We start from the raw sequence: 22,727 nt of genomic DNA, 5'->3' as shown, positions 1-22,727 counted from the left end.
TCCACGAACAACCAATCACAGCAAACCCTTGATTGAGGAAGACCAATCGGCATTCAGAATCGCCCGGCTCTTTGACCAATGACGGCAGCGACTCTAGTTGACCAATCGGCGCTTTGGGCCGTTCGGCTCATTGGCAAATCGTTAGAGGGGTCAGGGTCACGCTGCTCCGCGCCGTCGCAGTGGCTGTGGAGGTCACCGTGCGCGTGTGGAGGCGCCGCCATGTCTTGGATCTTCGGTTTGAACAAGGGGAGCCAGCAGGGCTCCGGCGATACCGGTTCGCCTTTACCGCCCATACCACCCGCTTTACCCCCTGGTGGAGGTGGGAGCGATGGCTCCGACCGCGATCGAAACAAAGACAAATGGACCAACTTCGACCCGACCGGCCTGGAACGCGCTGCCAAGGCGGCCCGGGACCTGGACTCATCCCGTGAGTGGCCCGAAAGCCTGGGCTCAGTGAAGACTCAGCATAGACTCGGGGCGTGGGGGGTTCACTGGGCCCTGGCAGTTGCCTCAATCGGATTCCCTTTCAGTTATTTGGGGGGAGGGGAGAGACGATCTGTGACCTTCAGCATAGCCCCCCCTGGATAGGAATAGCCAGGCCGCGCGGGGCGGAGGGTTGGGATCGGTCTGAGCGAGTTTAGATTTTTCCGACGGGACGGGCGGGGTGATCGAGCCCCGAATATCTTCACTAACTTGCACCAATTTTTCCTTTCTTTGATTTAGGTCACGCCAAGGATGCGCTGGATCTCTCCCGGTTACAAGAGCAAACCCTACAGATGGAGCATCAAAGCCGCATCAAGGTATGGGACCAGGGAGGAAATGGTGTTAATGTAGGGAGACAGCGGTACCTTTGGAGGTGAGGTGAAGGCAGGGTTTGGAGGAAATTGTGTGAGGTCAGGGGGGTAGTGGCACAGAGCTGGGGGTGGGGGACAGTGGGTAAACATCGCTCGGGGTTGCGTGGGTGGAGGTTTAGACCATCTTACTATTTGGTTGCAGTGCCAGGAGTTCCATTAGAGGGAGAGCTGGCGCAACAGAGCTTACACATTTACTTGTGACTCTGACCGGTGCAGGTGGCCTGTAGTGTGGACTTTGAAATTGGTATTTCGGCGATACAACAGTTTGGGTTGATTTAACCGGTGATATGTGGTTTACCCTGAATAGGTAAAAATGGAGCTGTTCATAGGTAGTGTTTTAAATGTTAAAATCATTATTAGCTTTTGGGGTGAAGGCTTGATATTTGATGGTTTATCTGAAGAGTTCTTGATGTTCAAAATGACTTTGTTGCCTTGTGCTCATGAATCACTCGTGTGTTTTAGAAAAGTGTGCCGTGTTTTGTTTTTTTAAAAAATCTTACATTTTTTTGTCCAGTAGATTTCCAGCAGCTGTGTGTGATTTGCAGAATATTTAATTTTTATACATTTCTAAATTCCTAGTGATAATTTCTAATCTGCTAATGCCCCCAAATCTGTCCTGGATTGTTCCACTGACAACTGACTGGGTTTGATGTGATTCTGTCTGCAGGAATATGAAGCTGCTGTGGAGCAACTAAAAGGCGATCAGATCAAAGTACAGGGAGAAGAGAAGCGGAAAACACTGGCTGAAGAAACAAGGCAGCACCAGGCAGTAAGTTTTTTTGCACTGGTATTAATAATTTTTCCATGAGACCCTGGGGATGAATGCCTAAAATGAATGGACAGCAGCTTATGCGCATGAGTTCATGATTCTTACCTATTCAGAGTGGAGGCAGGTTGGGTGTACCCCAGCAAGACTGGGATTCAGAGGCAGGCACCTTGGGCCATTGGTGCTTGGCTTCTAGAGAATGGCTAAAATCACAATTCAGAGATACCTGGGAGCAGATTATATCGCTGTCTGGGAGCAGCTTCATCATTCCCTGAGCTTAGGGAAATGTATGATGTAAACATGAGCAGTAGTTTAAAGAGGAGAAGATAAAACCCTGGGAATATTTAGTCATTGGCTGTAATGTTGTGGCAGTAAAATTCTATGCGCATGTATTAGACATGTGATATTCCTCTGGATATAAAGATCAAGCTTTAAGCTTAGGAATTCAAACTAAGCAGTGGATATTATCAATGAGACTCATCCACTGGTGGTATAATCACTTCAGTTGGATTGGGATTTATCTTGATACTGATCCAATGTTTCTGTTGATAGGCGATGGCATGACTGTCTGTTCCTGTATCTATCAGAAATTGGCAAAGTTTCAAGTCCACAAACTAAATTTGGTATCTTGTTTTACAGCGAGCTCAGTATCAGGACAAACTAGCAAGACAACGCTATGATGACCAACTCCGCCAGCAGGTAAGTAGCATGGAGCTTTGTTGTATGGTGACAGAAGACTGGGTGGCTTTCTTTTCAATGGTCTGGAGATGTAGGAAATCTTTTTTTTAAATCTTTTGTTCTTTCTGAATCTAGAACGTGAGTATGAGTAGTGGCCAACATCAAAGGGAACTCAGAAGTCTTTTGTAAACACAATAGTAAAACGATAGTTGAAATGAAGAGTGGAGCTAACTAAGACCAGAAAGGGGGCAAAGAGCATGGATGAGAAGCTAAATGAATATTTTATACCAGAGAAGAGGATGCTGCTAAGATAGCAGTAAAGGTGAAGGCAGTAATGATATTGGATGGAATAAAAATAAATAGAGAATGTACTTAAAACGTTGGAAGCCCTTAAAACAGAAAAGTCATTCAACCCAGGTAGGTTGCATCCTAGTTTACTGAAGGATGTAAAGATGGAAGATGTGGCCAGAGCCTGTGCAGTGTTCCAAGTTTCTTTGGATATGGGATGGTACCAAAAGACTAGAGAATTACAAATGTTGTTTAACAAAGGCTGGAGGGATAAATCCAGCAACTGCAGGCCCAGTTTGCCTGATGTTTGTGTGTGGATGAGCTTGGAGACAATAATCCGGGACACAATTAATTGACATTTGGAGAAAGTCAGTACAGATTTGCTAAAAGCAGATCATGCTTGACTACCTTGATCGAGTTCTTTGAAGTAATAGAGAGGGCTTATGAAGATGATGTGTTTCATGTGTACGTGGACTTTCAAAGGATGTTTAGTAAAATATCACATAATAATCCTGTTAACAAAATTAAAGCCCATGGAATAAAAAGGATGGTGGCAGCATGGATACAAAACTGGTTAAGGGACAGAAAACAGAGTTGTGCTGAACAGTTATTTTTCAGACCAAAAGAAGCTATATAGTATTGTCCCCTAGCTCTCGGTATTAGGACCACTGCTGTACCAATGATCTGGACTTTGGTATACAGAATTCAATTTCAAAGTTTGCAGCTGGCACAAAACACAGAAATGTGGTAATCGATGAGGAGGATCGTAACACTTCAGGGATCATGGACTGGTGAAAGGGGAAAACAGATGAAATTTAATGCAGAGAAGGGTGAAGTGATACACATTTTGAGAGGAAGATTGAGGAGATGCCATATAAACTAAATGATATAATTTTAAAAGGGGTACAGGAACATAGACACTTAGGGCTGTGTGTTCAGAAATCTTTGACGATGGCAGGACAAGTTGAGAAGGCTGTTTTTTAAATGCGACTGAGGTCCGTGGCTTTATTAATAGAGGTTTAAAGTGCAAAAGTGAAGAAGTTATGCTAAATCCCTGTGAAATACTGAATAGGCCTCAGCTGGGCTATTGGGCACCAGATCTCAAAAAAGGCTGTCAAGGCCTTGGAGAGAATGCAGAAGAGAATTACAAGATGATGAGGGACTGGAGAAGCTGGAGTTGTTCTCAGTACAGTTAAGGTTAAGAGGAGATTTGATAGAGATATTCAAGATGATGAATGGGTTTTAATAGAGTACATAAGAGACTTACAAGTGGCAGAAAGTATGGTAACAAGAGGGCACGCACTCAAGGTGTTTTGCAAAAGAGCTAGAAGTGATACAAGGAAACTTGTTTTTTAACACAGCAAGTTGTTATTTGAAATGCCCTACCTGGAAGGACAGCAGAAGCATGTTCGAAAGTAGCTTTTAAGTGAGCATTTGATAATTGAAGGGGAAAATCTGCAAGGGTTTGAGGAAGGAGTACAAGAATGGGGCTAATTGGTAATTCTGTTGAAGGGCAAATAGTCTCCTGTACTGTTATCATTCTATGATGTATGTTCTCCCCTCTTTTTCTGAAGATCCTGACTCTTGCTGGGCTTTATTTTTTTATAAATAACATTCAAGCAAGTACATTGTCTGCTGAGTTGTGAACGAGGTGGGAAACCAGTTTGACTTTTTTTGCCCCCCTCTCCTTTCCCAAATCCCCCCAGGGTGCTGATTGTAGCGTGACTCCCGTCCCAGTTAAGTTCAGGTAACTAAACACAGGTCAAGGGTAGAATCTTACTGGTCTCTGTGGTTCAGTTTTCACAGGATGGTATAATCCTGGCCTTTGTGTGGCTCAGACAGCAAGGGGTGTGGGATACTCACTTGTAATGTAGGAAATGTGACAGACAGTATGCACATAGCAAGATCCCACAATCAGCAGTTAAATAATGATCAGATCTGTTTCACTGAGGTTGGTTGAGTGATAAATATGGGACAGAACTCTGGGGATAATTCCCCTGCCCTTCAAGATAGTGCTGTCGGATCGCTTCCATTCATCTGATTTGAGCAGACATGGCCTTGATTTTAATTTCGTATCTGAAAGATGACACCCTTGTCAGTGCAGGGCTGCAAGAAACGGCAGGCTAGATTTTTGTGCTCAAGTCTCTAGCTGGGTCTGGAACCCGTAACCTGACTCGAAGTCTAGAGTGCTGCCAAATGAGCCACGAATAAGAGGTCGTGTGCTGCAGTACTAACTTCTGCCACCAGAGGAGGTACTAACACTATTCTTTCACTCTTAAGAGGCTCCTGGTGACACATGCCTGAACTACAGCTGAGTACAGGACAGCTGGTACAGTGCAGCACTGAAGTCAGCAAATGGCTGCACTGTTGGGAAAGAGTTTAAGCGTGTTTGAGGAAGGTAGCAGAAAGTGCAACTTTAGACCAATTAGATTACGACATCTAGTTGATCATGTTAAAATGTGAACTGCCCTCTGAATACCAGCTGCTGAAATCAGTGCAACTAGGGATTGGCAATAAATGCTGACCTTGCCAGTGATGCCTACATTGCTGAGAATAAATTATTTTTTAAAAGGTTGACATCATACATGTTAATTATGTAAGAGAAAGACCATATAACCAGTTATCTATCATGAATGTTCAAATTATATATTAGCAATACATTATAGCTGCAAGCTGAAATGTCTCAAAGCTTCACACGAAAAATGAAGTGACTATTGGACACAGTAATAAGCATCATTGTTTCAAAGAGTGATTACTCCTTGTTTTTATTAGCAACTGTTGAACGAGGAGAACTTGAGGAAACAAGAGGAATCTGTTCATAAACAAGAATCTATGCGGAGAGGTAACATATTTCAGTTGTGTCCTTGGTAAATAATTTAATGTCTGGATTAATTTAACATTAAAAAGTTAATTTAAATTTTAAACAAAACAAATTAATCTTGAATTGGTTACTGCTTTTTAAATTGAGTGCCTGGTGGAATGAGCTGAAATGAATCAGAACTGTTCGGTCCTGTAAAGGAGCTGTGCAGTATCAGGGAGCTGGAGGGTAAATGAGCTGAGATCTGTTTACTATTCAGATTAAGGCACTCTGATGGAAAGGAACCGACTTCCAGCTGGCTGCTGAGTGAAGCTTTAGGATTCCAGTTGGTTTTTACAATGAGCCTTCAGGTTTTTGCAAAAGTTAGTTTAAAAATGTGGGCATCTGTTCCCATTGAAAAATGTGAGAGATCAGGACACCCATAATGGCACATCTTGAGTTTTTTAAACCAACATTTAAAATATTGAATTACCTGGAAAAACTCAGCAGGTCTGGCAGCATCGGCGGAGAAGAAAAGAGTTGACGTTTCGAGTCCTCATGACCCTTCGACAGAACTTGAGTGAGTCCAAGAAAGAGGTGAAATATAAGCTGGTTTAAGGTGTGGCGGGGGGAGAGAGAGAGAGAAGTGGAGGGGGTTGGTGTGGTTGTAGGGACAAACAAGCAGTGATAGAAGCAGATCATAAAGGAGATATGGCTGTGAAAGCGGGTTTTAGTAAATACCTTGTCAAACACCAGGAGAGAAATGGAAAGCAATGAAGGTGAGCAAGGCAAAAGAGAGATACGGAAATCTTGCCGCAGAGACGAACAGAACTTCTTCAAGGAGGTAGGCATTTCTTGAAGAGCAGTGGCAGTCAATTAAACACAGAGATAAAAACAAAAAAACTGCGGATGCTGGAAATCCAAAACAAAAACAGAATTACCTGGAAAAACTCAGCAGGTCTGGCAGCATCGGCGGAGAAGAAAAGAGTTGACCTTTCGAGTCCTCATGCCCCTTCGACAGAACTTGAGTGAGTCCAGCTCTTCAAGAAATGCCTACCTCCTTGAAGAAGTTCTGTTCGTCTCTGCGACAAGATTTCCGTATCTCTCTTTTGCCTTGCTCACCTTCATTGCTTTCCATTTCTCTCCTGGTGTTTGACAAGGTGTTTACTAAAACCCGCTTTCACAGCCATATTTCCTTTATGATCTGCTTCTATCACTGCTTGTTTGTCCCTACAACCACACCAACCCCCTCCACTTCTCTCTCTCTCTCTTCTCCCCCCCCCCACCCCACCCCCACACACACACCTTAAACCAGCTTATATTTCACCTCTTTCTTGGACTCACTCAAGTTCTGTCGAAGGGTCATGAGGATTCGAAACGTCAACTCTTTTTTTCTCCACCGATGCTGCCAGACCTGCTGAGTTTTTCCAGGTAATTCTGTTTTTGATTTAAAATATTGACTGGCTTTGTACTCTTTTTATACCTAGATTTATTTATTCGCTACTGCAATTACATTTTCCTCCTTTTATTTATTGCACCATTGGGTGGTCCTTTCACTTTAGCTTAATTGCAGAAACTGGTTCCATTTTGAAAGGGGATCTCTGCTCAAAAATTTTGCTTTAGTGATAGCTGATGTATTGAATCAGTGCTTTTAAAACTGGTTGTGAAAGAATGCTGCTCCAAAGTGATGAGATGGATGATGCAATCTTTGTTGAAAGTTTATGATTTGTAGATTGGAATGAGGCTGTTCACCTCGCTTTGCATTCCATCAAGATTTGACCGTCACTGCCTAGTACTCTGTCCAGTGACTGGCCTTTTTTTGTCCCTTTGCAAATGTTAAACTGGGAAGTGGCAGTGTCTCATCGGGGTGTGGAGGACACTGTCTTCCTGGAATACAAAGGAAAGTGTAAAAGTTAAATTAAGAAAATAAACTAAGTAAAGTTTTTTAGACCTAAAAGGTTAGCTGTGTGAAGGCAGAAGACATGGGCATGATTCTTAATAATTACTTTGTTCCCCCCTCTTCTGTAAAGCAGGGTCAGTGGAGACAATGTAGTTGAGGAGTGTGAAATGCTGGGATGTGGTAAGCCATTGTGAAAGGAAATATTGAGGAGTTCAGCATCTTTAAAAGTGAATAAATCAGCGGGACCAGATGAAATGTATTCCAGGCTGCTAAGAAAAGCAAGGGGGGAAATAGTGGAAGCTTTGACCAAGAGTTTCTAGTCTTCTCTGGCTACAGGTGTGGTGCTGGAGGATGGCTAACATTGTACTGTAGTTTAGAAAGGGATAGACTGAATGGTTATAGGTCGGTCGTGACTGATTATTGGAAAAAATTCGGAGGGGCTGTGTTCTATTTTGTCATTTAGAAAGGCGAGGGTTAATCATGATGTTAGGACAGTCCGGATGGATTTGTTTGGGAAAGTCATGTCTGACTCACTGGATTAAATTTTTTCAGGAGGTAACGTGAAGGGTCTGTGCGGGTAGCACTTTTGATATAGCCTACATGGATTTTTAGCAAGGCTTTTGACAAGGTCTTGCTTGGCAGACTGATCAGAAAAGTAAAAGCTTATGGGATTTGAGGGCAAGTGACAGGCTGGATCCAAAATTAGCTCAGTGGCAGGAAACAAAGAGTAATGGGCAGCAGGGTGTTTTTGTAACTGGAAAGCTGTTTCTGCAGGTCTCATTACTAGGTCCCTTGTTTTGCAAAGTATTTATCAATGACTTAAACTTAAATATAGGGTCATGATGAAGAAGTTTGCACATGGTCCAAAATTTGGCCATATGGTTGATAGTAAGGAAGAAAGCTGTAGACATCAGGGAGATATCAATGGACTGGTGGTGGGTAAAAAAAGTGATAAACGGCTTTTAATCCAGGTAACTCTGGTAATTCATTTAGGGAAGATAAAAATGGCAAGGGAATACACTAAACAGTAAGACACTGAAAAATGTAGAGGAATAGAGAGACCTCAGAGTGCATGTGCACGGATCCAGGAAGTTAGCAGGAGAGGTAGAGAAGAGATACTTTCCTTTATTCACAGCTAATGTTATTGCTGAACAAGCCAGACCCCAGAGCTGATTATAACCTTTCTATTTTATTGTGAAAGTGAGGAGGAAGAGCTACTGACCTTAAAAGCATAGAACTCCAGTAACACCTTTAGAATTTTAAAACATAAAGAATTTATTGAAAAGGGGGAAAGAAACTTAAGCATACAAGATAAAAGTTACACTGTTAAAATAATCTCACAGAACAACCCCCAAGAAAGATGCTTGGTCAAAAGTACACAATTAAGCTACCTTTCTGGCAACAACCTCTTATAGACTTTTAACCATAAACACCCAGTAAATATTACCCAAGTTATGGAATTGTTGGCACTTTAATAAAGGTACACCTTATGATTTCTCAAACATTTCCACTCTGATGTGGAATTCCAAAATGATGCTCAAAAACAAACTGTTTCCTAAAACAAAGACTCATCTGGCTTAACATTGGGTGGCTGCTTCCAATTCAAAACACTCACAGCTTCTCAGCAGCTTGCACACAGAAGCTGGCCTTCAGTGGGTTCCCCCACAGCAACTCTTAACAATTAAAGATCCCTTTTCTTAAATATCTCTTTCCCCTTTCATCTCAGGTTCCATTGTCCTCAAACACCTCTTTGAAACTCAACTTCCCCAAATATAAAAAATCTTTCATGTTTTCTATTTTGCCTCTACTTTCAGATCAGTAAAATTTAATATACCTTCCCCTGTTTACTTGTGGAACCCCTGTAACATGCAAATGTTCCTTGTCACTTCTGAATTCCTATTAGAAATTCAACAGCTGAAAAATCAATTTCCCAACTTATCTCAAAATGCAAATTTCAGATCCAACCTATTTACTTGTAACTCAAACCCACCATAACCTCTCATTACAAATTCACAACCCTAACACCTTTAACCTTTCATCCCTTAGACCTCCCAGACAACCTGTCTCTAAAGTAACCTTCCCTCTGTTTAATTAACCCACGCACACAGCTTTCTACACAGACAACATAATGACAAAAATATACATTTCTCATCACATAACCAAGTCATAGAATATAAGTGAAGGAGGTTATGCCAGAACTGCACAAAACACTAGTTAGGCCATAGCCAGAGTGCAGTTCTGGTCACCATTTTACTGGAAAGATGTGCTCTTAATATAGAGGGTATGAAAAATATTTTCAAGGATGTTGCCAGGGCTGGAAAATTTTAGCTATGAAGAAAGATGGAATAGCTGAGGTTGATTTCTTTGGGACAGTGGCAGCTGATTGGTGCTTTAATTTATGTGTATAGAATTGAGGGGCCTAGATAAGTGAATAGGCAGGATCTCTTTCCCTTGGCAGAGAGGTCAATATCCAGGGGGCATGAATTTAAAATATTTGAAAAGGATTAGAGGAGAGTTGAGGAGAACTATTTCACCCAGAGGGTGATGGGTTCTGGGTGCTAGGACAGATACCATCACCATATTTGAAATGTGCATGAATACACGCTGAAATTGCCATAACTTTCAAGGCTGCCAACCAAGAGCTGGAATGTGGAATTAGGCTGAATTGCATTCGGCAGAGACGCTATGGGCTGAATGACCTCCTTCTGTACCATAAATGTCTGTTACTTCCAATAGTACTAATGGACCCTAACTGATAATTAGGTCCAGCATCAAGGACTTTGTCTTAACTGAATAGATGAAAATTCAGTCCCCAAACCTTGGTAAAAGATATTCTGATTTATAATTCTTTTCTCCCCTGTAGCCACTATTGAACATGAGATGGAGCTCCGACACAAGAATGAGATGCTTCGAATTGAAGCTGAAGCCAAGGCCCGTGCCAAGGTTGAGCGAGAGAATGCTGATCTGATCAGAGAACAGATCCGGTTGAAAGCTGCAGAGCATCGTCAGACTGTCCTTGATTCCATTAAGTAAGAGTTAGGCAGAAGGAAGGGTTGATTTCATTCAATAAAATGGGATTGATCCATTCTCTTTCTTCCCCACCAAACCATCACATCACTTTCCTTCCCATCAATATCAGGGCCTTGTTTTATCTGCTCCCTTTAATGTATACAGCCAATCAAGGTGTAGTGACATTTTGCAGGGTAATAAAAATGGCCTCAAATGGATGATAATGATAGTAATTAAAACACTTGGCATTGAACTGCTTAACGTAGGGCCTGAGTGACTCATCGTTTGCTGAAGAAATTAACACTTCCTAGGCACCTAATGTTTTAGCATTAAATTGTGATGGTAATCCCATGGTTGTGTCATCTTCTCCTTTAAAGAAAAACTGCTGCTACAAATACACTTTTGCACTCATAACCTTCTCTTATACTGGACCAGATTTTCCCTCACAGGTAGTTTATTGAGTAGGACTCTGTTTACTACTGCTTACAATTCCATGCAAGGTGATGTGATATAGGTTGGGATCAAAGTATGTTCATTGTTTTAAGTCTGTTCAGTTCTTGGGTCCAACTTCTTAAGCCAGGTTCTTGTCACATGAAATAGCTTCAAGCAAGGAAATATCTTGTGAATCTGGTCCCTAAAATGTTTGGCTGACTTTTGCATTCTGAATGTATAACTATGAACACCCCATTCGCAGCATGCTGCTGCATTACCAGCAGTGGGGTATCCTCCCTGTTTTCTGTTGCCACGTTCCTTTGTATTGTTTTTACATAAAATTTCATAGCATCAAAACAGGCCATTCAGCCCAACAGGTTAATGCTGGTGGTAATACTTCATACAAACCTCCTCCCACCTTACTTTATCTCACCCTCAGCATATTTTTAACAAATGTTTGCAGGCACAAATAGTTAAGGGAGTGAGTAACTGTCATGCTAACACAATTATTGATGGCAGGATTTTAGGACAGTACATTATCGTGCGGTGCACAGGCAATGATTACTGAGTACGTTTAAAACTGGAAGCTGTTTAAAATTAAAATGTACACAAAGATTTCCTTAAGGTTCACTGCATTGGGTTTTTCCACAAGCTATAAGATAGCTAGGGATTAATGTCAAGATTTGTTCCGTTTATAAAAATGAAAAAAATTCTCCACTGAAAATATAGGAGCAGAAGTTTAACAAAGAGGCTGACACACACACATACAATGGGACCAGTTTCATGCTGTAAAATCTAATGAAATTTTTGATTACCTCACTTTGAAATGGGGTGGATGAGTGAATTTTTGTTGCTTGTCCAGTCCTGAGTCAGTGAGTGGTATAATGCAATCCCTGTCCCAAAAGCTTTCTCCTGTTTCCTGCGCTCTGTTTTCCCCGTTCCCAAAGAGGCTGTGACTGTGTTTCCACTTCTGTGCAGCTGCTCATGATGTTTTGAGGTGCGGTGACTGCTCTACTTTCTGCTTTCACTCAGGACAGCTGGTGCAGTGTTTGGGGAAGGATTCCGTGCCTTCGTTTCTGACTGGGACAAAGTGACGGCTACAGTAAGTATGAAGGAAAGATGCAGTATTCCCTTAACACTTGTCAAATCTCTGGGGTAGCAATGAACAGTGAAAGTAAAATGCTTAAGTCAATGCTGGGTCAATTAAGTGTAAATCAGAAGAACCCAGTGATCTTGTATACTGGATTCAGTTTTTGATCAGGACAAGCTAAACAGTAAAGCCCGAGAGTCTATGCAGAGAACGGCCTCAAGACTGGTGCTGGTACGATAAGATTAATCTTTTGTAGAGTGGAGAAGCTGTTACTTGAGCTTTAAAAGGAAATAACTGAGGGGGCAGTTTGTAAAAGTCTACAAAATAACCAGGATTGATTAGATAAATCAGGAGCATTTTGTCAGTGTATGCCACAATATAGAACAAGTGAATGTAGGTTAAAACTGGTGAAAGGTTATGACAGATGTTGGGAACATTTTTACACAAGAGAAGCAGTGGCATCTGGGGTGGTTTCCAGATGGGCTATTGAAGACAAAACCTCTGGAACTGCTCAAGAAGTATTTGGGTAATATGATGAGGAAACATTGTTTATTTTATTCCATACCAATGAACTAAACTAGACCAAATGCCTCCTCCAACTGTACCTATCTTGTGATCTTCAAGTGCTGCATTTCCATAGGTGCAATATCACATTTCAAGCACCAGAGGGTACCTGTACTAATGGAGATCCGAATGAAGATTGACTAAATATTGCAGTGAGGGACAAGATTAGATGTGACAGTATCAATAACTCAAGGAATCACCTTTTGAAGTTGTATGGCACATAGGAACAGGGATAAGCCCTTGAGTCTCGTCGACCATCTAATACAATCGTGTCTAATCTCTGAACTAACTACATAACTGCCTTTGCCTATATCCCTTGATACCTCTGGTCAACAAAACTATCAATCTCAGCCTTAAAATTAACAATTGATCCAGTATGATTTGCTGTTTGCAGAAGAGAGTTCCATGCTAGTGCTTTGTTTAGTGACTTTTTACTGCGTTCTTATCTGAGTTGTGCGGCAGTTGGAAACCTTGGGTATCCTTATGGCCAAATGCCATGCGCTTTCAAAAGTATTTAGTTGGTTTTGTTACTGAAATTTGCTCTATTTTTAAATTTTAGGTTTATATTCTTCTCATTGTTGAGCTGAGATATACTGCAGTTTTAATTGGCAACTCCAAGGTTTAAAAATGAATTGACCCAGCAGGAGATTGGTTTCTTATTTGTTTTCTGCTTGAGAATTATACAAGTGCTGACTGGGAACTAACAGCTGAAGTGTGCACAGTTAATGGATAATCTGATTTGTGGCACCCCTGTTGTCAACAAACAATCTCTTCAACTAAAGGATGCAGATTTTGAGTGAGATATTGAAGCTGTGGATCATGCTGATTGTGTATGCAGCAGTTGGATGTTTTGGAATGAGTGTGCAGTTCTGCAATATTGAGCAATGGAGGCCTTTCCCTCTCTAGAAAGAAAGAAGCTTGAGATCCCATACCAAGAGTTGTTCAGTTCATGATCCTGGACAAACCACTTGATCACTTCCAGTTTTTGTACACTGGTCCTTCCCTGGCTTGGCCTCCTCTTTCTGGCAACAACATGTCCCCAGACTGTAGTGAGCTCTCGGAATGTTTGGTGCAGCAACTTTAGTTGGTAGAAGACAAATGTGGATTATTTTTTCCATGACATTCCTAATGGGCAGGAAACATTACCAAAAGCTGGAGATGGTAATTGGTGACACACCAGTGCAATGAGACTTTAATTTTTAAATTTCTGTACTCAACAAGAAGCCTCATAATATCCACCTTTCATAGATGCCAAATATTACTGTTGGATTATTGCTCTGACTTTTGGTAAAAATAAAGTTGTCTGTACATGATCTAGAAGTGGTTGAATATTCCCTTTGTTATTTGTACACATGAATCAGCTGAAGGTTTGACATTTACATGTACTTGTCAAACTGAAAACTTAAGGTTTATTTATGACAACGTTGGGCTGTAAATTATATTGTGTTCAATGTGCCATCCAGAGTATCATTGAGATAATGGGCTGTAAAGCGCGCTCAGTAATGGCATGTTCTTTTACTGTATATTAATATGACAATGTAGTAAGCATCAGCTCTTTTGGGGCTAGTGAAAATGGACTCTTTTCAGCAGATCCCCTCAGGGAGTTGTGCTGTAGTGTTGATCTGTCTTAGAACTTTGTGGGGAGATTCTGCAAGTGTTGCTATTTGCCCACATTCATCTTGTGAAGCCACAATACCTGTAAACATTGATCCTTATCTGCCCAGTTTGACCAGTTCTTTATCACAAGTTAATTTTGTAATGCAATAATGTTTGACCTTTTTAGTTTACTGCCAAGTTACATGGCAATTTTTTTTTATATATTAGTGGTTTGCTTAAGTGTTTGCAGTTGCTTCAGAATCTCTTTAAGGTTTGGAGCGGTGATATTAATTATTAATATTTCATTAAAATGGGTATGATACAGATTTTTAAAGAAAACCGAGACGTCCCAGACCTGAATAAAAGCATTTGGGACAGAGCTGGTGACAATCTACATGAGTACTTAATGTAAGAACAGTTTGTTGTGATGGGGTAATAACTACACCCCTTGTTCAACTATTGCTCCTCTGAACCTTGCTCTCCTGTTCCTTCTAAATTCCAAGTAAACCTTGCCCCACACACCCTCCACCATCTCTGCAGTCTCAACATTAAAAAGTAAAGCACACTTCACTATCCCCTATTATTCAGTTAATTTTTCCCTGCCTGATATCAGTTGACTTCCCTGGTTTGCTTTCTCTTCACAGGCCTTTGAAGCCCAAGTTTGGTATTGTTTAATCATTATTTCCCAATTAACATCATCTTTATTTTTTGAAAAATTTTGCTAGTGTAGTGCTGTGTGACTTGTACCCTTGCTCTTTTTAATAGAAGAGAGTAAGGTTTCCTGCTAACTCTCAGTGCCTTCTAAATTCAGAATGCCTGGTGTTGCTTCTTCAAAAAATCAAGCTGTATAAATACCAGAATTAACGTGGAGGCTCTAGGAATTGGAATAGATTAAGGGGGGGTTGGGGCTGGAGTACTTGATGGGCCACAATCAATCTGCCACAAGTGGAAGGGCAGCGGCTAGTGGAATATAGGGATGGATGAATATTCTAGATTTTCACTCAATTACACTTTGGGTATTAAACATTACCATAGGAGAGGAAATGGCTGGACTATGTGCACAATGGGGTAGATTGTACTTGGGTTGTAGAGTAATTTTAATGGGGGTGTAATGTCCACGATTGGATAGAGACAACATGGTATTTGGAAAAATGTGTATGATGGGTCAAATATGTGTTGTTAAATATTTAAGGATGTTTAATATCTTTACCCTCTGAACTCTTAATTGGCTGTACAAAATATGCTTAGTAAAAGTGCCTGCATGTTGTATAAGCTGAATACTTGTGCCACTCTCCAAGGAATGGTTATAACTCATTATGTTATCTATTTTTTTTTCTGGAATTGTCTTGCCTTTAGGTGGCTGGGCTCACACTGCTGGCTGTCGGTGTTTACTCTGCCAAGAATGCAACAGGAGTTGCTGGGCGATATATTGAGGCTCGGCTGGGAAAGCCTTCCCTGGTTCGGGACACCTCCCGCATCACATTAGTGGAAGCACTGAAGCACCCAATCAAGGTAAGGCAGCTTCTTGGAAAGATTTGTGAGCTTTGGTATCTTTAATCAGGCCCAGACTGATTCTGTAACGGAGAACACTCTCGCAATATCTGAATAATAAGGGCCAGTTGCATTATGAAACCCGGCATAACCAAAGGCTTAATTCTTACTCGTATAACCCTCCTCACCAGCAACAGCTATAATCTCCAGCCATTCCAGAATAGCCGGAGATTTTCTACCTGGTACCCGTGATGGTTTTAACTGTTGCAGATAAAAAGTGGCATCCTTCAATGTAATTTCAAATATCAGTTAAAAGGAAATTTTATTTCATAGTAACTTGAGTATTAATGTGTTAATAGCTTTATGTAGTCTGCATAAATAGTGAAATAATAAAAGGTGAAATTGAATGTTCACTGTCAATAGGTTTGCACAGGTTCAGAAGGTTTTTTCAGTCATGTAACAATTGGCTGGTGCCCTCCTAGTGTGTGTGTGTATTTGTTGCTGTGTCCATTTTTGGTCAGTTGTGAGAAGTTTGAAATCTCCCCCTGTACACACATTATTTTCAATAATTTTTTTTTGTATTTGGTGAGATAACAAGTATTGAGAAGTCTGCAACTTCCACAGCAGCAACTCCAGAACTGTTCTGCAATTCATGCATCTGTGTGGCTCCCAATTGATATATTTTTAATTTTTGCCTCTTGGGTTGAAGATATATTGACTGCAGGATGTTAGGTGATGATTTGTGACTGGCATCCCACTTGTGTGGTGAGCAGCAGTGACTTAACGATTCGCGACAACTCCATGTTATCAAGTTGAGTGCGTACTGGGGGCAAATGGGGAGGGAGACCAGGAATTCACTTGTGAACCATGTACATTTTTGAAACTCCTGTATTTATTACCTGCACCCACTGAACCATGAATCTTTTTGCCCCCATTAGTCTATTTGTCTGTAAACCATGTATCAAAAACTAATGAATGAATTTGCACAGAACTTGAAGTGCATAAATGTTAATACATTGAGTTAACAGTGTGGTGGAACTGTGCACTCTGCTGAGTGCTCTTCAATTGTTGACTAATGTCCTTGGGATTTCAGTAACAGTTAAATAATAAGCAGAATATTCCCAACACTGCAGTATAGAAAAAAATGCTGGAACCTCTCAGCAGGCAAGGCAGCAATTGTGAAGAGACAAACGGAGTCAACGTTTCAACAGTGCAAGGTCATTAGCCTGTTCCTGTCTCCACAGATGCTGCCTGACTTACTGAGTATTTCTAGCAACTTCTGTTTTAGTGTCTGAAGTATTTTGCTTTTGTATTCCCTTGCACCAAGTGACTTCAGGTGATGTAATGGGTTTTGCTTAAGTGCTCATTAAATTTAAAAGATAATGTTTCATTGTGAGGTTTAAACCGGATATGTGTTTTTTTACCCCAGGTTGGTAAACGTGTGATGAGCAAGCCACAGGACGCACTTGAGGGAGTGGTGTTGAGTGTGAGTTGTTGTATTTCTGCTGATTTTTAAAAAAAATTTCAGTATGCAGTTCTGTGCCTAAAGAAATTGAATTTATTTATTATCTGATTCTCTTCATTTTCCACTTTCATTCACTTCTCATTTCCATCTACAGCCCAAATTGGAGGAACGTGTCAGAGATATTGCCATAGCAACCAGAAACACAAAAAGCAACAAAGGACTGTATCGAAATATCCTAATGTATGGGCCTCCGGGTACGGGGAAAACCCTTTTTGCTAAGGTATGGTCAGTATGAGGAGGGGGGGGAAATTCCTGTCCATCTTCTGCACATCAAAATGACGTATGTTAGTGTTGGGGAAATGGATATTTCAGATAGCATTGCAAATGGGGCAGTTCCTTGGGTAAGAACATGTCAAAGCTTATGTGGGTAGAGTACAATTAGAGAGATATAGTATTAATGTTTAGAGCTCAGAGCAATTCTCTATGAAATCTTCAGGTGATCGGTTACCAGCAGAGAAATAAAAAGCCTTCATGAAATTCTTCTTTCACTCCTGCACCACAACCCTTCCTCTATCCTCCCCGCTTCAGTCTGCAAACCTACAAAAAGCAACACTAATTGCCATGCATGATCAGTGAGTCATCTCTCTGTCAGTAGCCCTGGTATTCACATTAAATGCACTTAAATTTTAGGCAATAAAATTCCTGAGTGTCACAGGCTTGCAGCCTGAGCAGTTACTGTAACATCATGTCTTATGATTCCCTCTAATTCCTCTGTTGGAAGTTTTGAGGAAATTGGTGTTAAAGTAAGGCAGAACTTGCATTTTTATATTGCCTTTCACCTTGGGTTGTCCCAAAGCTTTTTACGGCTAAGTTATTACTTTTGATGTGCAGTCACTGTTGTAATGCAATAGCCAATTTCTGCAGAGCAAGATCCCACAAGTTAAATGATCAATTGATGTGATTTTGGTGGTGGTGATTTGTGGGGGAAATTTTGGCAAAAGCACCAGGGGAACACTTTTTAAAAAAATAATGCCACAAGATCTTTTACATACACCTGTACAGACAGATTTAAGTTTAGTATTTCATCCAGACATGATAGCTATTGGAAAGAATATCTTTTGTCATAGCTAGAGTCAAGTCAGAACCAGAGTTGACAACAGGTCAGTTAGATAAAGGGGAAGCATAATGTATTTATCAACTCGCTGTGAGTTGATCTCATTGCTTCATACTCTCTAGTGTGTTATTTGCTTTTTTTTAGTTCTAACCATGCCAGCAAGTTTCTAGATACAAATCTCCTCAGGTTTTATAGGTAGCTTCACTGAGACAGTTGGAGAGGTTTGTGTGGCAACTGCAAAAGAAAACTCACACTGTGTTTGGATCTTCTTCTGTGACTAAGGTTGTGGCATATTGTTGGGGCAGTGATGTGAAAACATTATTCTGTGTACCTGCAGTGTTGTACCTGACCTGGGCTCTCCCATCTAAGTGCCAAATTTCCCAGCAGTAAATTTTTGCCTTAAAGAACACAGAATGGCCCAAACAATTTCTACCACTATTTCCATCGCTCTTAATTCTGAAATTCTCACAACTCTGTCCAGATTGTAATGTCAATTCGATCCAACAGATTTGGCTTTTTTTTGGTAGAGTTAGGAGGCCTCCATCTTGGCCTCGGTTGTGAGCAATATGAGGTGAAGGTTGTATATAATACTTAACACGCAACTTTGTTCCAGAGCGGAATTGCTAATAGAAAAATGCTTCACAGATTGGGATGTGCTGCTCCTATAGAATTGAAGTTGGATGGTGATGGTTCGTGCATGTGGTGGTGGAGAAGGCTTAGAGATATACAAGAGAGTAGTATAGCGGTATATGTTGCAGAAGAATTTTCTTTCAGGAGTCTTTAATGGTTATAGACGTCATAGCGAATTTGCAGAAAAACTGAATAACATGCTTCAGACTACAGGGCTGAAGTGCAGTAAATGAAATGATGAGTTTACAGCAAGGCAGGATTGTTTTCTGATCCGATCCCTGCTGTGTTTAGAAAATCAGTGTGAAATGATATTTTAATTGGTGCTGTTGTAGATTGTGTAAGTTTTTTTTATGATTGCTTTAGTGAGTCAGCACTTGCCCCATGGCATTTTGCACTCGTACATTGATCTAATAACTCCCAGCACAAATATGAGAATTAAAAATAAAACAGAGCAATTTATTCCATAATTGAGTAACACAATGACAAGTATATTACCAGGTGTTAGCAAACAGTATGAAATGTTCTGAAGTTTTTGTGTTTAACATTCTTGAATTGTGAATCAATGTTAACTGAGACAGGAAACTTGTGGAAAAACCAATTGATAAATAGGAAAAGTAAATCTTCAGGTAAGGAAGAGTGTAGGGAGGAGACTGTGTTGGTCAGACTGCAATCAATTTTTCCAAATAGCTTCAGTGATACCAGTTAAGTTGATGTACACGAAACTGTCATCAAATGTATTAGTACTGTCCCTGTTTAAAGAGGTTTGTGCAGGTACTCGAAATGCTGACCATGTAGCCTTGTCTCTGCAAGTGAATTATTCTGGTTAATTTAAGAAAGCTGCTTTTGCCCATGAAATAATAACTCTGCTTATGAGGGAGATTTTTGGTTGCATGAGACTTTATTGCTGAGTGTGTGCAATGAATGGTGGCTGCTGTGTGTAGCACTTTCCTATCAGATTTGCACAGTGCTGAGATGTCATTTCCTTCCCAAGGGCAGATGTTTAGCAGCATCGCCTGCAAAGTGAGCACTAACATTTGCGAGTTTAATAACCACACTGACACCTCTTGCGGCAGTTCCACCATTTCACAGGATTTCTCTCTCTTGTAAATAGCCCGGCTGCTTAATCGCTTTAATCGTGAAGATTTGCCTCAACACTTTTAACTGCATAAAGGGAAATTAGTCTTAAATTATAGAGTGCAGTACAGTTATATTTAGAAAGTGTAATTCTTTTTATGTAACACTGCAATGATTCATTTTATACTGGCACTTGAGTAAGAAATACTGGGCACTGAGGCAGAGCCAAAATACTAATGTAACTGTACATAATATCATTAACCTAAGAATGCACTTTCTCAATGTAACCACATTGATTGGATATATTAAAAATCTTGCTTCAACATGCAACACCTGTCATTTTTTCCCCACTATAAATTCATATGTTTATATTTGAAATGGAAAATGTGTGTAAACACTGTAACTGTGTCCTCCTGTCAGTGGCAGCACCTCCACTGGTGGTGAAATTGCTGTATGCCAGGTTTGCTTTGGTGGTTTTCATTATAAATGTGGAGTAGGAAGTACATAAATTAGGATAATTAATGGACTTAACATGAGGGCTGATGTATAATCTGGGCACCCTGATCTAATTCTCCCCCACTTCACCTGAGGGCTATGCTTATTCACAACTTCCTGTGTGCTGGTATGCCAATATTAATGGGACTTCATGCATCAGCATTGATGTAGTGTTAATGCAACTATGCATGAGTTTTATTGTGACCTTAGAGAATTTGGAAAATGTCAATGGTCAGATCTACTGGTGGGAATAAAACTAATGTGGAATGTAAATGGCAAGTTTTTAAGAGCAAATCTAAACTTATGGAAGTGGTGTGAATCTCCTATACTCAAAAGAAGGGATTATGGAAAGGAGAAGCCAAGATTATGAACCAAGATAAATAAGACACAAACAAAATATTATTCATAAATTGAAAGACAGGCACTAAAAACAATTTAAAAATCTACACTGGTTATTAGATCAACTTAAAGGTTGCTGGAAAAGAGGATCATAGGCAACTGGGAGTTCATGGGAATAGTTTTTTACAGCTAAGTGAGTCAGGGCCACCAAAGGCCACTAGATCATTGAAAGATGCTTTAGGAGAGGTCAGGAAGGGCTTCAGGCAGAGATACTAAATGAGTGTTTGTATCAGTCTTCACTCCACAAGCTGGCACACCATTGCAGTACTGCCATATTTCATACCAGATGTTAGACAGAGGCCTTGTCTGCCCCACCAGTGGATGTAGAGGATTCTGTGGCACTATTAGAAGAAGAACAAGGGAGTCCTTCCAGTCTCCTCATCAATATTTATCCTTCATTTCAACCTCACTTTAAAAAAAAACCTGATAATCATTTTATTGGTTTTCGTTGAGACCTTGCTGTGCACAGATTGGTGTGTCACATTTCCTACATTACAAATAGTGACTACAACTAAAAAAAAGTTGGCTATAAAACGTTTTGGGGCCCACTCCAGAATAGTGCTATATAAATACATGTCACATGCACAAGAACCTGAATACTGCCTACGACTGAGGTCAGTGGCTTTTTTCTTTGACCTTACAATGGGGAGCTCACTGTTCAGGAGAAGATCTACTTTCAGATTGATGTTTCTTGTGTTTTTCTTTTGTCAGAAACTAGCTGTACATTCCGGCATGGATTATGCTATTATGACAGGTGGCGATGTGGCTCCTATGGGTCGTGAGGGTGTCACAGCCATGCACAAAGTCTTTGACTGGGCATCCACCAGCAGAAGAGGGTAAGTTTGGTGGGGTAAGGCACAGAGGGAAGTGAAGGACTCCTTCTGTATTTCAGCTCTACTAATTTTTGTTTTATGAATATTTATATATTAACCGATTAAATTCATTGCATGTGAATGATGTTTGGGGGAGTGATACTGAAATCTTGCCAATGCAGTAGGGGGTTTGGTCAACTTGCGCTTTGTAGGACGGTGATTTTGGAGGACTCTGCTACTTAATTTTAACCTGATTTGTGCTTGTGAGATGAATATTGCTGCTGAGCATTTGAAATGTTTCTTTTAATTTGTTTCACATAGTGTTTGCTTCCAGGTGGATGCCATATGTTTTAGATTTAAAATACAAGTAGCAACGCACCCTCCCCCTTCTGTGCCAATGTTGAGATTTTAATTTTCTGTACAAGACCTGTGCTTTAACAAGGTACTGTTGCTAAGTTAGGGGCGGTGGACTTATGCCTTTAAGAATTTTGGTGAGACTGCCCAAACTCATTTTATGTAGGACTCTTGCGGCCATAAGGCAACAGAGACTTTCATCTGAAGTACAGTGTGCTAATCCTCTTTGTGCCCCTTGGTCCACTTACACCAACCTGCTTAAAAATGTGGGTGCAACTTACTGTTTGTTTTCTGGGAGTGCCTTACTCTTGGATCAGTGTTCCTGGCTTCTGCACCTCAGGAATTCTAAATAATGGGAATTAATTATTTTGGGCTTCTAGGTTTTGAATATTTGGATGTGTTTATCTGAAGTCAAAGGAATGATCATAAATTGCCTCCTGTGCACAGGCTTTTGCTGTTTGTGGATGAGGCGGATGCGTTCCTCCGAAAGAGAGCAACAGTAAGTCTACCCACGTGTCCTTCTGAAAATTTTTTTGAACAGAAATAATCATTGGGGAAGAAGATGCTGTTTGTCCCATAGCCCTGATTAATTGTCAGCATTTAAAAAAAGAGTGAAATTTGTTGTCCAACATTTTTTCAGTTCCCACTTTTTTTTTCCCTTCAATTTCTGTTTTATTCTTTTCTTGGTTGCACTCTGCCTTGGGGCACCATCAATGGACCTTAGTTGACACAGTGGAGGGTGGCCTTGGTTGATCAGGTGGGAGTGTATGCACTGGCTGGGTTTACATTCAATTTCTTCCATGAGAATTGGGTACAATGGGGAAGTATCATTCCCGAATACAATCCTTTTGTTAATCTTGGGTTTGGGGTTTTCGGCCATCTCTAGTGGTTTTTGTGTCTGAGCTGTTGCTCTTTCTGT

General features: G+C 40.7%; 1 protein-coding gene across 1 annotated transcript in view; it reads left to right on the top strand.

Moving 5' to 3' along the window:
- Nucleotides 1–179: 179 nt before the first annotated feature.
- Nucleotides 180–22,727, top strand: part of atad3 (ATPase family AAA domain containing 3) — a 43,938-nt gene continuing 21,390 nt past the window's right edge. The window contains exons 1-12 of the mRNA XM_041207056.1: nucleotides 180–427; nucleotides 724–800; nucleotides 1,522–1,623; nucleotides 2,260–2,319; nucleotides 5,359–5,428; nucleotides 10,147–10,312; nucleotides 11,757–11,826; nucleotides 15,331–15,486; nucleotides 16,895–16,951; nucleotides 17,085–17,210; nucleotides 21,354–21,478; nucleotides 22,256–22,307. Coding sequence (XP_041062990.1) covers nucleotides 220–427; nucleotides 724–800; nucleotides 1,522–1,623; nucleotides 2,260–2,319; nucleotides 5,359–5,428; nucleotides 10,147–10,312; nucleotides 11,757–11,826; nucleotides 15,331–15,486; nucleotides 16,895–16,951; nucleotides 17,085–17,210; nucleotides 21,354–21,478; nucleotides 22,256–22,307 — 1,269 coding nt within the window. The 5' untranslated portion in view covers nucleotides 180–219. The remainder of the gene's footprint in view (nucleotides 428–723; nucleotides 801–1,521; nucleotides 1,624–2,259; nucleotides 2,320–5,358; nucleotides 5,429–10,146; nucleotides 10,313–11,756; nucleotides 11,827–15,330; nucleotides 15,487–16,894; nucleotides 16,952–17,084; nucleotides 17,211–21,353; nucleotides 21,479–22,255; nucleotides 22,308–22,727) is intronic.

This window comes from Carcharodon carcharias, chromosome 15 (genome assembly GCF_017639515.1).
Source record: "Carcharodon carcharias isolate sCarCar2 chromosome 15, sCarCar2.pri, whole genome shotgun sequence".
NCBI classification, from domain to species: domain Eukaryota; kingdom Metazoa; phylum Chordata; class Chondrichthyes; order Lamniformes; family Lamnidae; genus Carcharodon; species Carcharodon carcharias.
This window is presented reverse-complemented; position numbering and strand designations above follow the sequence as displayed.